Below are 20,907 nucleotides of genomic sequence, written 5' to 3'. Positions count from 1 at the left end.
TTTCACCAGGAATAGAAACCTGCTCCAACAAAATCATTACAGATGTCGCCACTGCACATAATAGCCTTTTCAGAAAAGCCACTCGGTCAGCCAGCCCCGGTCTCCTCTATCTGGTCTCAAGACTCGTTTTCATTTTTGGATGTACATGCAGACTGACCAAACAACCTTTCTTGTTTTTATTCAAAGGTACGTGTCTTGAAAAACCTTATATTGGAACAGATTTTTTTGTCCAACTTGGCTACCAATGGCTGTGATCTACAGGGTCCGGCACTCGAAGTGTAACCAATTAAAAAGGCCATAAATTCAGTTTGGAAAATTACTTTTACTTAATTCAAAGTACAAAATGTGTAAAAATAATACAAAATTCAGAATCAATTCACTTTTGCTCGATATGACCACCTTTTGCCTTGACTTGATGACTTGAGAGAGCGAAGGAGTTGCTTCGTTTGGCCGAATGTGACTTGCAGCAAAGACACCATATTAACAAGATATCCAGCTCTCACATTTCCAGAACAAATCATTGGCAACATCCTTTTTCGCGAACATGGTGCCCTCAGGCGTGTCCGCATCGAATCTCGTACATAGAAGCAGGGGAGAGAAATGTCAAACTCGTGCGCGCCAGAATAGCAGCACTGCGCACCCATACAATTGACATGATATGTTGAATGTGATGCCGTGCGATGGCGTTGCTGAACTGAAAATTGATTTCGCTCCAAGCTGACAGGGTCTGCTAGCAGGTATTTTGGCCCACTCGCGGACAATAACTTTTTTCAGCGCCTCGAGACTGGTGTATCTTTTAGTTCGGACTTTGCTCTCCAAAATGGCCCAAAGAGAATAATCCATTGGATTTGCATCTGGTGAATTCGAGAGCCATTGTGTGGACGTGATGAAGTTCGGAACGTTGTTTTTCAGCCATTCTTGGTTCACTCGAGCTTTGTGAGATGGTGCCGAGTCCTGCTGAATCGTCCATGGTCTGCCACCGAAATGTTTGTCTGTCCACGGCTTCAAAGCAACCTCCAGAATACTTTCCCGATAATATGTCACATTTACCTTGACGCCAGGCTCGATGAAAACGATTGGAGAGCGCCCATCTGCGGTTACAGCGGCCCAAACCATTATCTGTTGCGGGTGCTGCCTCCTGGTGGCCAATCGATGACTCAAATTCTCGTATGAACGGTCGGTCAAGTAAACCCTATCGTTTTGAGAGTTTACGAATTGCTCAATTGGAAAAATTTTCTCGTCAGAAAATACAATGTTCGGAAATTGACCGCTTTCGGCCAAACGAAGCAACTCCTTCACTCTCTCAAGTCATCAAGTCAAGGCAAAAGGTGGTCATATCGAGCAAAAGTGAATTGATTCTGAATTTTGTATTATTTTTACACATTTTGTACTTTGAATTAAGTAAAAGTAATTTTCCAAACTGAATTTATGGCCTTTTTAATTGGTTACACTTCGAGTGCCGGACCCTGTATATTTCTAGCTCACTAAACCGACTCCGTTTGTCAACTGGTCAGCTTTGAATCGCTCCAGCTGAAATCTCTTTATTTGTATCTTAACAGTCACTGTAAGTGACTAAACAGAATCTTACACCACACTTGTTTACATCGTGTGCAACAAAGTTTGAAAAATAACTCTGTAGAGCATCAAGGAAGTCATTCAGGACCGTTTATATTTTTACTTTATCTTAATGACCTCAACTTCACAGCGGAATGCTTCCGACTATCAATGCCTCTAGATGTTCCGTAACATCCGTAAACCGTTCGAGAATGACTTGGGAATTATTCTTGACCACAAACTTGACTTCAAGAATCATGTCGGTCACTATCATCAACATTGACATCGATCGTATCGAAGCCATTCAACGCGGAAACTCATTAGATTCGCTAATTGGTTTGGATGTGCTGTCTGTTTAGAAATAATGTTAACAAGGCTGGTTTCATCGCGGATTTGATGCAATCGTCTGACAACTGTCGTAATATAGAAGAGTCACGTAAATAGAAAATATTTTAAACTTGTACTCCGGTGCTTTTGTTATTTACTCTGACAACCACACTGTTGTTATAATTTGCCTACATTGCGTGCTAGAGAACTCATTTCTTCGGAGAAGTTGTAGACCACATTATTACACGAAAACACGCCGAAAGCATGAAATCTTTAAAATGGATTGGTGTCGAGATATGAAGCATTATTTATCCGAGTCCCCAAAATGTATACTTTAACCAAAGATACATAATAAAGATAAATAATAAAGAGAATTTCTAAAATGACCGCACTCACCGCTTGGTGGAGCGCGAGATTAATTGCATTGTTATCATTTCGATTAAAGTGTGCCATGAGTAGAGCAGAATCAAATGTCAACATTGTCACTCATTTCGATACCATAATATTAAAAGACAATTGCTAAAAATAACCAAGAAGATAAGCAAAACAAATCGCAAAACGAAAAAAACGGAAAAGCACGAAAAATGGGCATCCAAAGCCAGGTCGTCATGCTAATTTTTTCCATATACTCGTGAACCGTAGATTTAGATTTTTTAACATTTATGCAATCTACTCTGACTTTTTCGTAGTACATAATGAAACGTCGGAAATCTACTGTGTTAGCACTTGGAATTCCGAGCTTTCCGAGCTACCTTTACTTCCAACGCGAAAAGTATACTCCCATTTAACTGCTATGAAAGTAACTCCCATTTAACTGCTATGATTCATATCTGCTGTCAACTGTCCTCTCGCTATTAATTTAAATACACGAGAGATCATGGTGTTAGCTGATTACATTAAAACAAACAAAATATTAAGTGTGCCATCTCAATATATACAAATGAGCTAACGAATCGAAAGGTTCTCACGGTTTGACATTTGTGTTATAAATGTGATGATGGGAACTCAACAGTGCAACCAGTTTATCACCATTGTTGCCAGTTTCATGGAGGACCGTAGATGTGCGCCAAAAAAAAAGATCGTGACTGTCATGTCTGGAAATAAATTCGTGTGTGCTTTAACTAGACCTGTGCGCCGCCGCCGATAATTTCCACACGCCACCAATTTAAGAAAAAGATGATCAGTGCTCCGGTTTTCAAATTTTAATCATACCGCCGATTATATTACATTAGCCGAGAAAATGATTTTATCAATGTGAAAAATTGCAAGATTTCCAGATTTTCGGTTTGTTTTTGCTGGTATTAAAGCACGAGCACGAGCATTAATGTACGGAAACAAAAGTCGAACCGTAGCGTGATGTATACCATAAACGATTGAATTTCATGTCTCGAGCTAAACACAACTGGCTACTGAACCGAATGCGTTTTCCAGCATACGAGAACATGTGTTGAGAATTGGATTGAAACGGCATCGATTCGAACGTTGGCCGCCCATGGCAACTCTGGTGGATGGGCAATTAGGTTTTTTACAGTCACTGCTAACCTCAATCGGATGAACACATTTTGACAGTTCAGCAGTACTGTTTGTAAACAGAAATTTCTTTTGTTTGTTTATTGACAAATTGGATCAGACCATTTACGGTCCGTATTGCCTAAATAAAGTTTTAAAACATTTGTTCACGATTGAATACGGTTTGTTTTTGATATTTATTAAATAAAAGTGACTAGTTGCAAAGTGTAAAGATGATTGTTTTAGATGTGCTCTTCGATTTTTGTTTAAGCTTGTTTGTAAACAGTACCGCTGAACTGTCAAGGATGAATACTTGTTCATTTGTGTCGTCACGATAAAAAACCTAATACAAGGGAGACAGTGTCATAAGAATCTGATTCAATGTGTTGATGTACAAACACATCAAGCCACAACTCACAAAACGTCTCTCAGTGGGTGCTAATATTTGATGTACACTCAGCGCTCATCTGCTCATTGCTTGACACTACGATGTTGAGACGATGTTTTCTCTATACACAAATGGTTACTCAGTTACTCAACTCGCTCAGTGATGCTTCCGAAACCGATTGGCAGGTGAGCTGAACTCAGTGATGATGAAGTACGGAGTTGATTATTGCCAGCCTAATTCTGTTCTATTCTAATCAAATTTGTATGTTGGTATGAAATGAATTTTATAGTATTTTTAGTGATGTCAGGTGTTAATTTGATATTATTCTCGATATCTGAATGAATTTGAGCGCAAAATAACTTTTATGTCAATTACATACGTAAGTATACGAAAAAGATCCCCAGAATCCTCAGCAGTCTTATCTAAAAATGCGAGCGATTTGAAAAGTAGTTCCGAATAAAACTTCATAACTCGAAAGCCATGAAATCGACCACATGCGTAACTTGACAGTGTAATTACTTGTAAGTCGAAAAATGAAAATCCTTTTTATAGACACTGTTGAGTATACTGTGCGCCATACAACCTTGTTAATTTAATTACGATCTGCAACTGATATCAATTATTGCGAGAATTCGAAAAAAAAAAACAAAAATACGACACAACCCTACAAAGACTTAATTCTTATACACATTTCTTTGCCGTTAAAATTGTTGTCTACTCACATCGTAGAAAAATCATCATCGGCAACGAGCAACCCTAGTCCGTCAACCGGACGTCATCAAAAGCGTGCCAAAAGTGTCATCTTCCATTCGATAAATTAAATCAGAGCAGGCCGCGCCTATACCCGCAGGTCACTTGCAGTTTCGTTTGGCGTGCTTCATCGGTTACTCGGATCTCGTCATGCTTTCTCGATCTCTTCCGTGGGAAGCGATGACTGATCGCATACTATTACCCCGCGCTCATCCTCAGATCCGTCAGATGAGATGTTTACTTTCTAGTAGAATAAACCTTGGAAGGGCAAGGTTATAATCGCAATATGGAATTGATCTTCCGAGTTGCCGCAGGTCGCCAGGTTCGTGTGTCAAATGCAGTTACATAGAAACTGATCGAACTGCTCAGCTGAGGATAGTTCTGATCAGAACGTAGCTCCAACAAGACTCGTACGTAGTCCCGGAAATCGGTCACAAAAAAAATGGCAACTATCGGTTGGTGTTCTTTCTTTGCCTGTATTCTTTGGGCCCGAAGTGCACCGGCTTCGGAAGAAGATTTCGACAGTAAGAAAAGTGAAAATGATATCGGGATGAAGAAAGTGATCAAGTGGTTCACTGGTGATTTAGAAGATAGAGATTTACTAGTTGTAAGTTAGACTGCGCTCAGGAAACGAGTTCGAGTGTAAATGATATCGGATCTTCTTGATTTACAGCCGCAGTTGATTGTCAAATATGGTTACCAAATGGAAAGTCACATGGTGACAACCGAAGACGGTTACATATTGACAATGTTTCGTATTTTACCGCGACAACCCTCAACAACGAAGAAGCTTCCTGTCCTGTTGGTTCACGGATTTCTCAGTAGTTCAGCCGATTTCGTGGTCAGTGGTCCAAACAATAGCTTAGCCTATTTGCTGACCGATAATGGCTACGATGTGTGGCTAGCGAATGCCCGCGGAACATTTTATTCCCGGAACCATACAACGTTGCTCGTTGACACTGATGAATACTGGGATTTTTCCTGGCACGAGATTGGCTACCACGATCTACCGGCAATGATCGATCACGTGCTGTTGAACACAACTGCCCCGAAGTTTCAGTACGTTGGATTTTCACAAGGCTGTACAACCTATTTTGTAATGACCTGTACTAGACCAAAGTACAATAAGAAAATTGCTCTCATGACAGCACTGGCCCCAGCCGTTGTTATGAAGCGGGTTCGTAGTCCGCTCGTTCGGCTACTGTTCCAGGTTCAAGACCAAGTGAAAGAGGTACTGGATGTTCTGGATGTTCACGAAGTACCGCACTTTCAAAGTATCCAACAAATTTTTGATGTATTGTGTCCGACAGCGGATAAGGAGAATTTTTGTGCTCAACTGACCGAAGAGATGGCGGGGCCACACCGCGAGACGTGGGATCAGGTTAGTTGAATTCTCAACAAAAGATAACTCTAACTCCCGTCCATCCCCCAGGAGCTGAATCTCGTCTACATTGGCCACTTCCCGTCCGGCTCTTCAACGAAGCAGTTATATCATTTCGCACAGATCGTTAACAGTAGACTTTTCCGGTAGTATGATTACGGCAGGGAAGGAAACTTGCAAACATACAGCAATTGGAAACCTCCGATCTACAACCTGACCGTCTCGTCCGCACCGGTTCAGATCTTTTATGGACTCAACGACTGGTTAGTGCACTTCCGAGGCGTCGAACAATTGGCCACGATGATCCCTCGGCTGGTGGGGGCCAACGCCGTCGCCGATGAAAAATTCAATCATGTTGATTTTGTGCAGGCGAAAAATGCCCGTTCGCAGGTTTACGATAAGCTACTGCCCGTACTGGAGCGCTACAACAATGACAATAATCACAATAGCGATTGATCAGGGCTTGAGGGTGGGATTTTATAATAATAATAATAATAATAATAATAATAATAATAATAATAACACCGCGTTTCCAATGATTCCACCTCTTCAAAACAGAAAGTCAGCATAGGCCCCGCCTTCATGGATGGAGATGTATTATGACGCGCGAATATTTAAAGAGAACCGTTTCTCGCAGTTGTCAATTCTCCAGTGATGAAATGATACCGCACGGTCTGGCAATTTTGATACCTCGTAGTTTATCGTACAGTCAGTGGCAAAATTGAGTGCACACATATAGTTTCTTTAGTAATTTTCATTTTTAAAGGGATTACAAGAAATTAAACACATTAATTATAGTTTGACAATAACTCTATTTCGCTAGTCATAAATAATCTTATTCAGTATTTGGTGTGTCCTCCTTTGGCATGTATCACGGCTTGTACGCAACGCGGCATCGATTCCATCAGATTTTTGGTCACTGTTAGTGGAATATTTTCCCAAATATTTTGAATTGCCGTTTTGAGGTTATTTCTCATTTGTTGGGTAAACATTTTTTAGCCTGTGGTTCACCTCACACCACAAATGCTCAATAGGATTCAAATCGGGTGATTGAGGAGGAGTTTTGAGTTGTTTCGGCACATTCTAGAGCAACCACTCACGTACTATGTAGGAGGTGTGCTTGGGATCATTGTCTTGCTGGAAGTAATAATCCTGTGGTAATTTTAATTTTTCCACCGAAGGTTGAAGATTGCGTTTTAGGATGTTTAGATAACCCGTTTTGTTCATATTCGTTTCAATAAACTCCATAGCACCAGTTCCACTAGTTCCACTTTTGGCATGCTCCATACCATTTGTCTTCCATCCGATCCAAACAGGTAGATTTTCGTTTCGTCAGTGAAAATTACATTGTTCCAAAAATCTTGAGGCTTGTTCACATGTTCTTTCGCAAATTCCAGCCGCTTTTTTGATATTGGCTTTGGAGAGTAGCGGTTTTTTTTCCCGAGCTACTCGGCCATTTAAATTATGTTATGCCTATGCGCTACGCGTCTGATGGTATCGGCACTAACAGACCTTTGAATATTGTCAGCAACTTCCACTGCCAACGTCGGAATACTTGTTTTAGGATATTTTCGTAATGTTCGCACGAAGCAAGATCTGGCCAGAAGACAACAGCATCCTTGTGGCTTCGAATCATGGGTAGAAGTCGGTTTGTGTAAACATTCCTTGATGTATATTTCGCTGTTCATTGAAGCAGTGGTGATGAAGGGTTTCGAAATCTTACCGCAGCTACAAATTGCTTGCCAGACCTTACCAATTTTTTCGACTTCAATCGATGTCTCGGACTGATTTAACACTTGCCCTTCACGCACCGTATAATATTGTGGTCCCGGCAAGGATTTGTAATCGAGTTTCACGTAGGTTTCGTCGTCCATGATTATGCCGTTCAAATTTCCAGCAAGAATCGTATTATACAGCTTTCGAACCCTCGGCCTGATCGATGCTTCTTGTTTCGGACTACGTTTTGGTTGTTTCTGCTTCTCATAGGTTCAAAGATTCAAACGTTCTCTAGCACGAAGAACATTTCACTTCGAAGTGCCTACTTTTTTGGCCACATCCCGAACTGAAACCTGCTTCTTTTGCTCGAACGCCTTCAGTATACGTTTATCCAACTGAGGGTTAGCAGGACCTTTTTTGTCGACCCGTTTTCGGTTTATCCGCAAAGGTGTTATCCTGACCGAACTTCCTGATTGCATTTCGCACGGCTTTTTCACTTACTCCTTCCATTTTTGCTATCTTTCTCAGTGACAGTCCGCGTTCTGTGCACCTTTTGTAAACAATTTTTCGACGTTGTTCTGCTGAAAGTCCACGCATTTCGAAACAAACTAATGAAAACGAAGAAATAACTGCACAAGTGGTTAGAGAAGAGTGTCAACAACAGGACGCAGCCATAAAAATTGACAGATTATGAACCACTGCGAAATGGCAGCGGTTTTTGGTTGCGTCCATACTTTCTGGGACAGTCTTTAGAAACATATATCATTGAAAATTTTCAAGGGTTAAAATGGCTGATGATGCAAATTGTCTTTTTTGATCATGAGGAATGCATACGCAAAATTTGAGACAAATTGAAACAAAGTTTGAGAAAATCCGAGCAAAATTAGTGCACATGTTTTCATTTATTTTACTCATAGCACTTTGTGGGTCGGTAGGTGTAGGATGTAGGATCGGTAGTCGGATCTGGATAAAGTCTAGAAATTTTTTATGAGACCTCAAGACCTTTCATTTTGAGTTTGTCGAAATCGCAAAACTGCTGCGTGTGAATGTGATGTAAATATGCACTTACCTTTCTCCGAGATTTGTGAGTGAAAAATTTTCTTTTTCATAAGTATTTTTTCACAAGTGATGGCGAAACGAGGTGCGAATTTTTATAAAATTTACTGGTAATTTCATCTAGCTGGCATAGAATATATAGTTTCCAGTTTTGTTTTATTATGATTACATGGCTACTTTGATGGAAAACTGCTGTTGTTGAACAGCTTGTCAATTGACAGTCGAAAAGTGACGGAAAAAGCTAGCAGGGTTGTGCTTTACTGACAATTATATCATGTTATTTAGGGAAAACATGTTGTAATGTGACGTTTTTGAATATGAAGTAAAATTGAAACATGTTATTTCGCTTAAAACATGAAATCAGAGTTAAAACTCGTTTTAACTCATAGTGTGAACATAGTTGTTTATTCGTTTTCATTAGTTTGTTTCAAAATGCGTGGACTTTCAGCAGAACAACGTCGAAAAATTGTGTACAAATGGTGCACAGAACGCGGACTGTCACTGAGAAAGATAGCAAAAATGGAAGCAGTAAGTGAAAAAGCCGTGCGAAATGCAATCAGGAAGTTCGGTGAGGATAACACCTTTGCGGATAAACCGAAAACGGGTCGACAAAAAAGGTCCTGCTAACCCTCAGTTGGATAAACGTATACTGAAGGCGTTCGAGCAAAAGAAGCAGGTTTCAGTTCGGGATGTGGCCAAAAAAGTGCTAAAGAACGTTTGAATCTTCGAACCTATAAAAAGCAGAAACAACCAAAACGTAGTCCGAAACAAGAAGCATCGATCAGGCCGAGGGTTCGAAAGCTGTACAATACGATTCTTGCTGGAAATTTGAACTGCATAATTATGAACGACGAAACCTACGTGAAACTCGATTCCCTACCTACTTTCATTCCGGTGGTTCTAACACTTCGTTCTGTCACTATGAGCACTGTTAGTTTTTTTGCAAAATAGAGTAGTTTTGTCCAGGGCCGGTGAAAGAGGTGGGTACGGTAGGGAGTATTACCCACCCGAAAATTTCAAAGGTGGGTAATTACCCACTTGAAATTTCTAACGAAAAATAGTAGTAATATTAGTATCATTTATAACAATAAAAATAGTTTTATTTTAACTGAGAATAATAAATAAAATCAAAATTATAAAATGCTAGTACTCAAGGTAGAGCAAGGATGTGAAGATATACAACAAAAAAGTGAGGTGTGACAATGGTCATTTGAGTAAGCAGAAATCTATTAGTGACTTAATTTTTATCTTCAACCAAAGGGGCCGAGTTTAAGCATCTCATTCATGCAAATCACTCGAGTCTCTGGTATGCCGGAAAGTACCGAAAAAGGTCTTTTACCATTTACTATACGAACCGGTAAAAGAAAAGTTACCAGAAGTTGTCAGTTTCTACTTGCGACAGCATTCTTATACACATTGAGTTCTTCACTGTATGGATATTTTCCTCAATCTCTATACAGCTAGTTGAACATCAGAATGAAAGGTTTGTTCGAACTATTGTTTATGCCCCCAGAGTCACAGCGTGCTGGCTGTTTAGCCTAGGTTGTAAGCGGTATTCAGTAGCGCTGCACTCATCGCCATGGAAACCAATCATGCTATTTTTACTTTTTCACTATTAGAGAATTAATTGTGTACGAGAATGCAGCCGCAAGTAGAAAGTAACAACTTCTGATAACTATTCTTTTGTCGGTTCGGATAGTAAGTGGTAAAAGCCTTTTTCGGTACTTTCCGGCATTCCAGAGACTCGAGTGATTTGCATTGATGAGATGCTTAAGTTCAACTCCTCTTGCGAAAGTTAAGTTAGTAAAAGATTTCAGCTTGCTAAAATCAACCTTGTCACATCTCGCCTTTCCATTCTTTATCTTCACATAAATGAAATCACTCAAAATCTTTTGACGTAGGATTGCGCCTTTGTTTTCTATACCGGGGTACAAATTCAAAATGTAGAAGTAAAACCATATAGACAGTGGTTAGGTTTTGAACATCTACAACTCAATGACGAACAATGTCTAATTCTCCATGTTTTTCAAACCATTGTCATTCCTCTATTTGATATGACGGTTTCGTATACATAAGTTCACGGTTTCCACATTTGAGAAAATTACTCACAGAAAACCAAATTCAGTGTCGAGTCGACTTGCACTCCGTGAGGTTCGATACTGCCGTAGAGAAGGTTGCTTCCACATCGTCCAAAAAGTTCAGGAACTAACTAGGAAAACAACATTTCTTGAGCAAAATTATTTTACTTATTATCTACATTTTTTATATCATACTTATGGAATGATTTGTCCATGGCCTTTAAATAGGCTTCAGTTGCGGCGATGACTCTCTCAGATCATCAAATGACAAGTAGTCGCTGGGGGCTAGGTTATTGAGAATATGGATGATTTTTTCTGCTCCATATGAGGCCGTTTTTTTAGATTCCATACTTCAAACGCATTAATAACTCCTAACGCATTAATAACTAAAAACTTTTGTTGGTACTTTCTTTTCAAGATAGTCGACGTTAATAATACCTCGAGAGTCTAAAAACTGACGCCATACTTGTTGCAGCTACCTGTTGCGTTTTCCCCGTCTAAATGTTGAAACAACTCCGGAGAAAAAAGATAGATCCATGTTTCGTCCACTGTTTCATACCAACGCAAGAAATTCTTTTTATTGCGACTAAGCAGTGCCGACCAGCTCTCTGGATTGTTGATGGGTTGTTGCTTTTGATGGATTATGAGCGAACGAGGTACCATAAAAGCACTTCCAGTTCAGTCCGGATTTCATCCATAACGATTATCAAAACTTGCTCGCATTTTTTCCGGATGACTGCTTAATTTGGTCACGTTAAAATCAGATTACCATGAATCTTTGTTTTTAATCTGAGTGCGGGTAACACTTCTTAAACCATTGCTGGACTTGCCCGGTTTTTCCTTATAGGAAGCAATGTTTTATCAATAAACGGAATTCGTTATTTTTAAATTTTCGTAAATCAAAAAGTAACGTCACTTATATGACGGCAAGTTTTGTGTTTGTGGTGCGATTGACGATTTTTAACAATGTGCTATGCACATCAGCGGCTGGATTTGTTTTGTGCACCGTTCGATTCGCCCGGGTTTGCGGTTCAATGCATACGGCACTGGTCTTATAAGCCAGTTGTCATATGTTCGAGCCCCGACGTGGAATGATTCATAGTATCAGTAGGATCGTAGTACTAGCCATAAAATGATTCTGTATGCTAAGAATCGGCTGCGAAGTCTGTTGAAACAGAAAAGCCAAATTCCATAGAAGGAGTGTAATGCCAAGAGATTGCTTTCGATTCATGCGAGACATCTTTCACCATCAACCCCAACCAAATAAACGATCAGGGTAACCAAAATTCTCAAAGAAATAATTTCGAAAATTTGCAAACACAAATAAGTTTATACGTTAAGACTGCTGACTTAACATTACAAACAAATATTGGCAGAAATTTTGTAGTTTGATATTGTATTTAACCCTTAAATGCACAATTTTGTTTTACAACAAAATATCGAAAACGCTTCAAGCTTCGAATTTACGCGTCTCATGCAAAGTTATATCGAATCAAAATATTATTTAAAAATCGACTAAATAATACTTCAAAATAGTGTGTCGTTCTCCCCGGTACGAATAATTACCCACCTGGGCTTAATATGTTTCACCGGCTCTGGTTTTGTCCCTTAAATTGTCTGTGTAGTCCAGTATATATATCTCTCACAACGGCTTAATTTAATCAATTTCATATTATATTTATTTTATTAATTTTCTTGGCTTAGACTCGATCAAGTATTTTCCCATTATTTATAAACTCAGTGCGTAATGAAATATTGTTCATGTTGAAGACCTGTTCTAAATCCTTCTTCACATCTTCAATCTCTCAATGTGAATTTTATCCTGGCTGTTCGCTTGTCAATCCCTCTTTCATTGCTGTGAATGTAATCTGACTTGTTTTAGTGCAGCAATGTAAGGTTCCGTGATTTAAAAAGAAAAAGAAAGACCAAATCACGCGTTCAGGATATCTCAACGTCTATAACCAACTGTGATAAGCAGAATCCCAACGAATGTTTGACACCGATATTGGACACCCATAATCTTATCGAGGAAATTCATGTACCGAATCAGAATGACGCAGTACATAGTGTGCGATTAGTAGAGAATTATAAATACGGGTCCCGTGGATATTCGTGATTCAGTTCGTGGAATTACATTTCTAAAGAATGCAACAATTGTTTATTGCTCTCGTCCTTCTCGTGCTCGGAGTTAATGCCAACATTCACCCGGATATCATAGAGGATGCTCACTTAGATTCGCTGGGATTACTGCGCAAGTACGGATATCCCGCAGAAGAGCACATCATCGAAACGGACGATGGATACCTGCTGGGTCTTCACCGTTGTCCGGGTAGTCCCGCATCTCCGGAAGCGGTTGGCAAACCGGTAGTTCTGCTACAGCATGGAATGCTGAGTTCGTCGGCGGACTACATTCTGATGGGCCCGCAGACTAGTCTGGTTTACATGTTGGCCGATGCCGGATACGACGTGTGGATGGGAAATGCCCGTGGTAACCGTTACTCGAATCGTCATCGCTCCAGAAACAACGAGACGCAGCAGTTCTGGGATTTCTCCTGGCACGAGGTCGGCAGTATCGATGTACCGAACATGATTGACTACATTCTGGCACAGACCGGTCAGCAGCAGTTGCAGTACGTCGGTCACTCGCAGGGAACGACGGTGTTCTGGGTTATGATGTCTGAACATCCGTACTACAATCGCCGTGTCAAAAGTGCCCATATGCTTGCACCTGCAGCCTACATGCACCACACCAGAAGTCCGTATGTAATCTTTTTGGCTACCTTCTTGTACACTACGGAACTGATGCTTCAAATGATGGGAACACATTACTTTGCTCCGACCAACGAAATGGATATTCAAGGTGGACTGGAACAATGTCATGATGGCGCACCAAATCAACAAATGTGTACGATAAATACTTTCCTGATTGCTGGCTTTAACACACAGGAGGTTAACTTCGTAAGTACTCGTCTGCTAAAACCAAGACGTTCCGGAGTTTAACCGATTTCCTCCCACATAGACAATGCTACCGGTTATCCACGCTCACTCACCAGCTGGAGCATCCGCTATGCAGATGATTCATCATGGCCAGACAACGCGGTCACGTATCTTCAGACGGTACGACCATGGGATTGCGATCAATAATATTCGCTATGGACAACCAACTCCTCCGCGGTACGATTTCTCGAACGTCCAGGCCCCAACTTTCCTGTATCACAGTACCAACGATTGGCTGGCGGCTCCGGAAGACGTTGAACTACTTCGCCAAGAGTTACCGAATGTCCACAAAACGTATCTGGTTCGAATGCGCGAATTCAACCATATGGACTTCGTGTGGGCCATCAACGTCCGGTCGCTGCTATACGACGAACTTCTCGCGGATCTTCAAGCAAACGCATAATAGATGCACTGGACCGGATTTTCCTACGGTTGCATGACTCAACATTAAGGAATGAAATACATACCATTTTTTAAACCCCCTTCGGTTACTATTTATATTATCTAATCAATGCCCGTGTTATCGATGCTCGGATTGCCAAAACGGCATACGTCCAAAATTAGCTTGCCTATGACTGGGATTTGAAGTAGGTTTGCTTGATACCGATTGGGGGCTTTCCCCAATCAGTAGTGCCAAATCATTCTTATCGCAGTTCCGAAAGTACTGAGTTCAGCAGAGATGAAATTTAAGTTATTCCTTCACGAATTATCGAACTTTTGTTCGAACGCTCTTCATCAAGTTCCGGACAAGTGTTGCAACGCATTTTATGGACGCTTGAGCCCAAATTATTCTGATCTCCTTACCAGTGAGCCGACGCTGAATCCGGCCTAAACAGTGATGGTGTACTATGCTTCTTATATAAAGGCAGCAATCTCTTCTGGAGACACTCAGATCAATAGATTTCTGCATTTATAGTAGTGTAAAAAATGGTTGACTTCAAACCACAGGAAAATATTGCTTGCCATACCAGTACCGACCGAATTTCTCCACTTGAATCGACCTGTCCGCATCGCTCACATCCTCCCCAACGACGACAGTAAAGTATTGTGGACCTGGAAGGGTTTTTGAGTCTCATCGTCCATCAAAACGCTTGCATCCGGACACTGCAAAAGACGCGAATACAATTTCCGGGCCCTTGTTGCTGCTTGTTTATTCTGTTCTACACTTCGTTTCGAGATTTTCTGCTTCTTGTAGGTCTTCAGGTGATTTCGCCTCTTGATACGCTGGATCATTCCGACATTCGTTCCTGATTTTTTGACCAAATCACGCATTGACATTGATTTGTTCTTCATGATTAGAGATACCACTTTCTGGTCCAGTTTCGGGTTTGAAGAACCGGGTTTTCTGTCTCTTCCTGATAGCTCATCCAAAGAATAGTGTTCTCCAAACATATTAATGATGGTTTTAACACTGACATGATGAATTCCAACTCGCTTCGCCAATTTCCGCATAGTAATAAATACCCTTCTCACTTAGCCTTAATTTTCCCTTCCATTTTCAATACGCGACACTTTGAGAACGCAGAATTTCAACCGCACAAACAAGTAAACAAACGAAAGCTGACAGCCAAACGCACAGCATACTCTGATCTGAGTATGAAAAAAAAAACATCACAAATATATAAAATTTCATATAATTTGACGAGAATCGATATGTTATGTTATGGAATTGATCCATAAAGTAGGGAGCCAAGCAGTTTTGGTGTTTGAGTTAACGGTGTTAATTTTAAGTGGCAGCACACCCCAATCCTGTTGTCTCTGAATGAAAAATTCAGCGAATTGTGACAGCAATATTTGTGTCTAACGTGAAGATAGAATTCACATTTCTGGAGTTTTTAGAAAACAACGAATTATGAAAAACGTGCTCTTGTTAATCACTTTCTTTTCTTGTATAATCGTTCTATAACTTGTTTTGACGGCATTGAACACAATGTAGGGTAACGGCTCCCTATTTCATCTCATTTGTAAGGACGTTACCTTAAAAACGTTGATTTAGCCATCAAAATCACTACGATTTTTTCATATTTCTTCTTAATTCGCCTTACTCCACATTGGGAATTGATTCACATTCCTTGGAAATTAAAATAATAATTAAAAAATCAGCTAAAAACACTTCTGATATGTTAACTAATAATTAACTTAATATTATGTATTCATCCTATCGTTGGTTCTTTATTCACCCCATAAATTAGTAATAGCGACAGCAATCAAAATCAAAATATTGCACTATTACAGTGTCAGGTTCAAAAATGTCAGAATTTTCCTTAAAAAGGGCGTAATACCAGCTATGACACAATACACGATATTAAAAAAACAGTTTGGAGACATTTCGATGTTTGAAATTTTTGGGATCGTTTTTATTACTTTCGTTTCAAATTTAAAATTTTAACATTTGGAGAACTTGAAAAAACAAAAAAAGAATTGTTACTATTTAGGTATTAGCCCTTCTAAAAACAAAATGTAGAACCAGAGATGCCATTCATACAGATTTATCTGTATTGTATAAATTTTTGCGTTCGCATTCGTTAAATCAGATTACAGATTTTCTAAATTTAATACAGATTTGTAAAGGTTCATAAAAAGTGAGAAGTAAAACGTTGGACTTTTCTCTCTAAGTATCTATTAGTATTTGATTACAGTACTTCTTTAAGAGTTTATTAATCAACGGACATGTCACATGTTAAAATGGAAATCTTTTGTGCAATTGTTTGATGATGAACACTGATAAACATTTATATTAAAATTTAAAACCAATTTGAATTTGATTTGAGTTTGAATTTGATTCATTTTATTAGTGAAAACAGATAGAGCAGATACATATTTTCTATGAAAATATCTGGCATCTCTGTGCACAGCCGATGAAACACACACACGCATTTAACAGTGTTATGGTGACGTATAGCGGAAAGAAACCTGTGCTACTAGATTTGCCACAATGGTTATTTGATTAGTATTTAACACGCTCTATTTGGTAATATTAGAATCCGAATCAGTTTTATTTACATATACAGGGTGATTTTTTAAGAGCTTGAGAACTTTTTTAAACAATAAAACGCATAAAATTTGCAAAATCTCATCGGTTCTTTATTTTGAACGTTAGATTGGTACATGACATTTACTTTTTGAAGATAATTTCATTTAAATGTTGACCGCGGCTGCGTCTTAGGTGGTCCATTCGGAAAGTCCAATTTTGGGCAACTTTTTCGAGCATTTCGGCCGGAATAGCCCGAATTTCTTCGGAAATGTTGTCTTCCAAAGCTGGAATAGTTACTGGCTTATTTCTGTAGACTTTAGACTTGACGTAGCCCCACAAAAAATAGTCTAAAGGCGTCAAATCGCATGATCTTGGTGGCCAACTTACCGGTCCATTTCTTGAGATGAATTGTTCTCCGAAGTTTTCCCTCAAAATGGCCATAGAATCGCGAGCTGTGTGGCATGTAGCGCCATCTTGTTGAAACCACATGTCAACCAAGTTCAGTTCTTCCATTTTTGGCAACAAAAAGTTTGTTAGCATCGAACGATAGCGATCGCCATTCACTGTAACGTTGCGTCCAACAGCATCTTTGAAAAAATACGGTCCAATGATTCCACCAGCGTACAAACCACACCAAACAGTGCATTTTTCGGGATGCATGGGCAGTTCTTGAACGGCTTCTGGTTGCTCTTCACTCCAAATGCGGCAATTTTGCTTATTTACGTAGCCATTCAACCAGAAATGAGCCTCATCGCTGAACAAAATTTGTCGATAAAAAAGCGGACTTTCCGAATGGACCACCTAAGACGCAGCCGCGGTCAACATTTAAATGAAATTATCTTCAAAAAGTAAATGTCATGTACCAATCTAACGTTTAAAATAAAGAACCGATGAGATTTTGCAAATTTTATGCGTTTTATTGTTTAAAAAAGTTCTCAAGCTCTTAAAAAATCACCCTGTAAATATCAATGATATAATTAAACTAATGTCACGGATACCAAAAAATACTTGTTGATGATAATTTAAAGAAGAAAAAATAAAAATTTTTATTTAACATTATGAGAAAACTTGGCAACCTTGCGATACGAAATGAGATGTAAACAAAGCGCAATCAAGTGAATTAAGTGCAATTTTTCATCTCATATTTTTTATAGCTTTTATTGCTTATCAGGTAATTTAAGAAGTCTTCAATCGTTGATTAAACAAGTGGAAAGTGAACATTACTAACTATAAGGTCATCCAACATTTAATAGTGGTGTAATTATGTGAAATAGGGATCATGTTTTGAGACGAGCCGATGAGTAAATATTCAGAAACATGATGAATTGTAAAACTTCAGACGAAAGTGGTTCCTAAATTTTTCAATTGGAAAGTGTGGCAAAACCTAGAATAAATGTTTTAAAACGTTCCACAGTTTTGTTCAGGTACGTTTAAAAATATGATTAATGTTCAAAGATATGAGGTGAAGGAATGAGATGGAAATTGGAGCTAAAATGAATTAGGGAGCTTTTACCCTATATATCGAAAAACGGAAACACTGTTCATTTGCCCCCCCTATTTGATTTAACATGTAGCTCGAAATAAAGAAACACGTGAATCAAGTAGGCTGAGTAAAATTTTCACATATAACAGTTCATTGCGCGCCGAACGATTTTATTAATAGTCTAGTATTCATATTTTACTCTACAGCCCGCATAGCGTTTTGGCTACCTGGGCAGCCATGGCCACCAGACGGCTACCAAAATTGATTCAGTGACGGTTGTCATATCCAATTTGACAAAACAAAGTCGCCTGTATCTAAGTATGTGGAAAAATCCTGGTGGATGCGGTTGTATCGTTTGAGTTGTATATCTGGCAGCAGTGAGGCAGTCGATCACCAGAATGTCTGCCAGCCATATTTTTCCAGCTGGCAGCGTTTAGTCAGCCATCTGGCAGCCATGCGTATGCGGGAGTGGGATAGCATTTCACAACTCAATCCGCATATGCATGGCTGCTAAATGGCTAACTAAACGCTGCCGGCGGGAATAATATGGCTGGCAGACATTCTGGTGACCGACAGCCTCACCGCTGCCAGATTCAAACGATACAACCGTATCCACCTGGATTTTTCTACATCGAAATCTTTGACATTTTCAGAGAAGGTGAGAAGATGATTACGCTCGGCTAACTTAGATACAGGCGACTTTGTTTTGTCAAATTGTACAGGGTCCGGCACTCGAAGTGTAACCAATTAAAAAGGCCATAAATTCAGTTTGGAAAATTACTTTTACTTAATTTAAAGTACAAAATGTGTAAAAATAATACAAAATTCAGAATCAATTCACTTTTGCTCGATATGACCACCTTTTGCCTTGACTTGATGACTTGAGAGAGCGAAGGAGTTGCTTCGTTTGGCCGAATGTGACTTGCAGGTATTTTGGCCCACTCGCGGACAATAACTTTTTTCAGCGCCTCGAGACTGGTGTATCTTTTAGTTCGGACTTTGCTCTCCAAAATGGCCCAAAGAGAATAATCCATTGGATTCGCATCTGGTGAATTCGAGAGCCATTGTGTGGACGTGATGAAGTTCGGAACGTTGTTTTTCAGCCATTCTTGGTTCACTCGAGCTTTGTGAGACGGCGCCGAGTCCTGCTGAAACGTCCATGCTCTGCCACCGAAATGTTTGTCTGCCCACGGCTTCAAAGCAACCTCCAGAATACTTTCCCGTTAATATGTCGCATTTACCTTGACGCCAGGGTCGATGAAAACGATTGGAGAGCGCCCATCTGCGGTTACAGCGGCCCAAACAATTATCTGTTGCGGGTGCTGCCTCCTGGTGGCCAATCGATGACTCAAATTCTCGTATGAACGGTCGGTGAAGTAAACCCTATCGTTTTGAAAGTTTACGAATTGCTCAATTGGAAAAATTTTCTCGTCAGAAAATACAATGTTCGGAAATTGACCGCTTTCGGCCAAACGAAGCAACTCCTTCGCTCTCTCAAGTCATCAAGTCAAGGCAAAAGGTGGTCATATCGAGCAAAAGTGAATTGATTCTGAATTTTGTATTATTTTTACACATTTTGTACTTTGAATTAAGTAAAAGTCATTTTCCAAACTGAATTTATGGCCTTTTTAATTGGTTACACTTCGAGTGCCGGACCCTGTATTTGACAGTAGTCACTGAATCAATTTTGGTAGCCGTCTGGTGGCCATGGCTGCCCAGGTAGCCAAAAATCCGTGCGGGAATACGCGCCAAACAATCATCGGATCATCGGAGATCTAGCATGCATTGAATGGAAAATTTCCAAGTCCATAGAAAAATTTTTCTAGTTTTTCTCTACTTTCTCGAAGGATTTTTCTTATGCACTATAGCCTTAAACCTCCACATAAACGTCATTTTTCGAACAAAAGAAATCATTAGTAGTTCGGTCCAAGCATGCCAGAGAACATTAGCTACACACACTTTTTCCACTATATATAGATAGATAAAAAAAAAGTCAGAAAAAGCTTTTGTGTTGATTTTCACGCAATTGAAATTTGTTTTAAGCGCAGCAAAAAGTACAGGCGTCTGTTTCCTTTGGTATTTGGGGCTGTCCATAAAAGACGTCACGCTTTTTTGGACGATTTTTGACTCCCCATCCCCCCTTTGTCACAAATTTTCACAGAAGCAAAGACCCCCCATCCCCCCTATGTCACATGTCATGAATTCAAAATAAATAAAATTCATTTCAATACATTCTCAATATGTATGACAAACCATACAAATATGAGGGAAAAATGGATTTATTACATGCTGTCATTAGATTAAAAAATATCCCTAAAACTACAAAATCATCGGAAGAATTATGTTAATATCAATTATATAAATTAACAAAAGTATTTGGTTGAAATTGATGAAACATTTGAATCATCTGTTTTATTCTTCCTAGGGGTACACAGATATATTATTGTTTTAGGTAAAGAATAATATTTCCTTAGTGCAGCATACAGGGCTGAGAAAATAAAGACCAAAACCTCATCAAAACGAGATCACTGCCGGACAATCTTTTCATGATCAGTTGATCAGTGAATTTTAAATCACATCGATCAATATCGGTACTGATCTTCCGTCACACAATGGGTAGTGATTTTGAGCTAAAATGATTCTTGATTTATGTGAGTTCAATCATTGGATGATTCGATAACCTTTGATGTTGGT

General features: G+C 39.5%; 1 protein-coding gene and 1 pseudogene across 1 annotated transcript; both read left to right on the top strand.

The window, feature by feature from the left end:
* Nucleotides 1–4,970: 4,970 nt before the first annotated feature.
* Nucleotides 4,971–6,365, top strand: LOC131426168 (lipase 1-like; annotated as a pseudogene).
* Nucleotides 6,366–12,890: 6,525 nt separating this feature from the next.
* LOC131434021 (lipase 3-like) lies at nt 12,891–14,239 on the top strand. The gene is made up of 2 exons (XM_058600645.1): nt 12,891–13,717; nt 13,779–14,239. Exons 1-2 carry the CDS (start codon nt 12,905–12,907, stop codon nt 14,157–14,159), a joined length of 1,194 nt encoding a protein of 397 aa, XP_058456628.1. The 5' UTR covers nt 12,891–12,904; the 3' UTR covers nt 14,160–14,239.
* The last annotated feature ends 6,668 nt before the right edge of the window (nt 14,240–20,907 follow it).

Source organism: Malaya genurostris, chromosome 1, assembly GCF_030247185.1.
Source record: "Malaya genurostris strain Urasoe2022 chromosome 1, Malgen_1.1, whole genome shotgun sequence".
Lineage (NCBI taxonomy): Eukaryota > Metazoa > Arthropoda > Insecta > Diptera > Culicidae > Malaya > Malaya genurostris.
The sequence above is the reverse complement of the archived record's forward strand: the minus strand, read 5'-3'. Positions and strand labels throughout refer to the sequence as shown.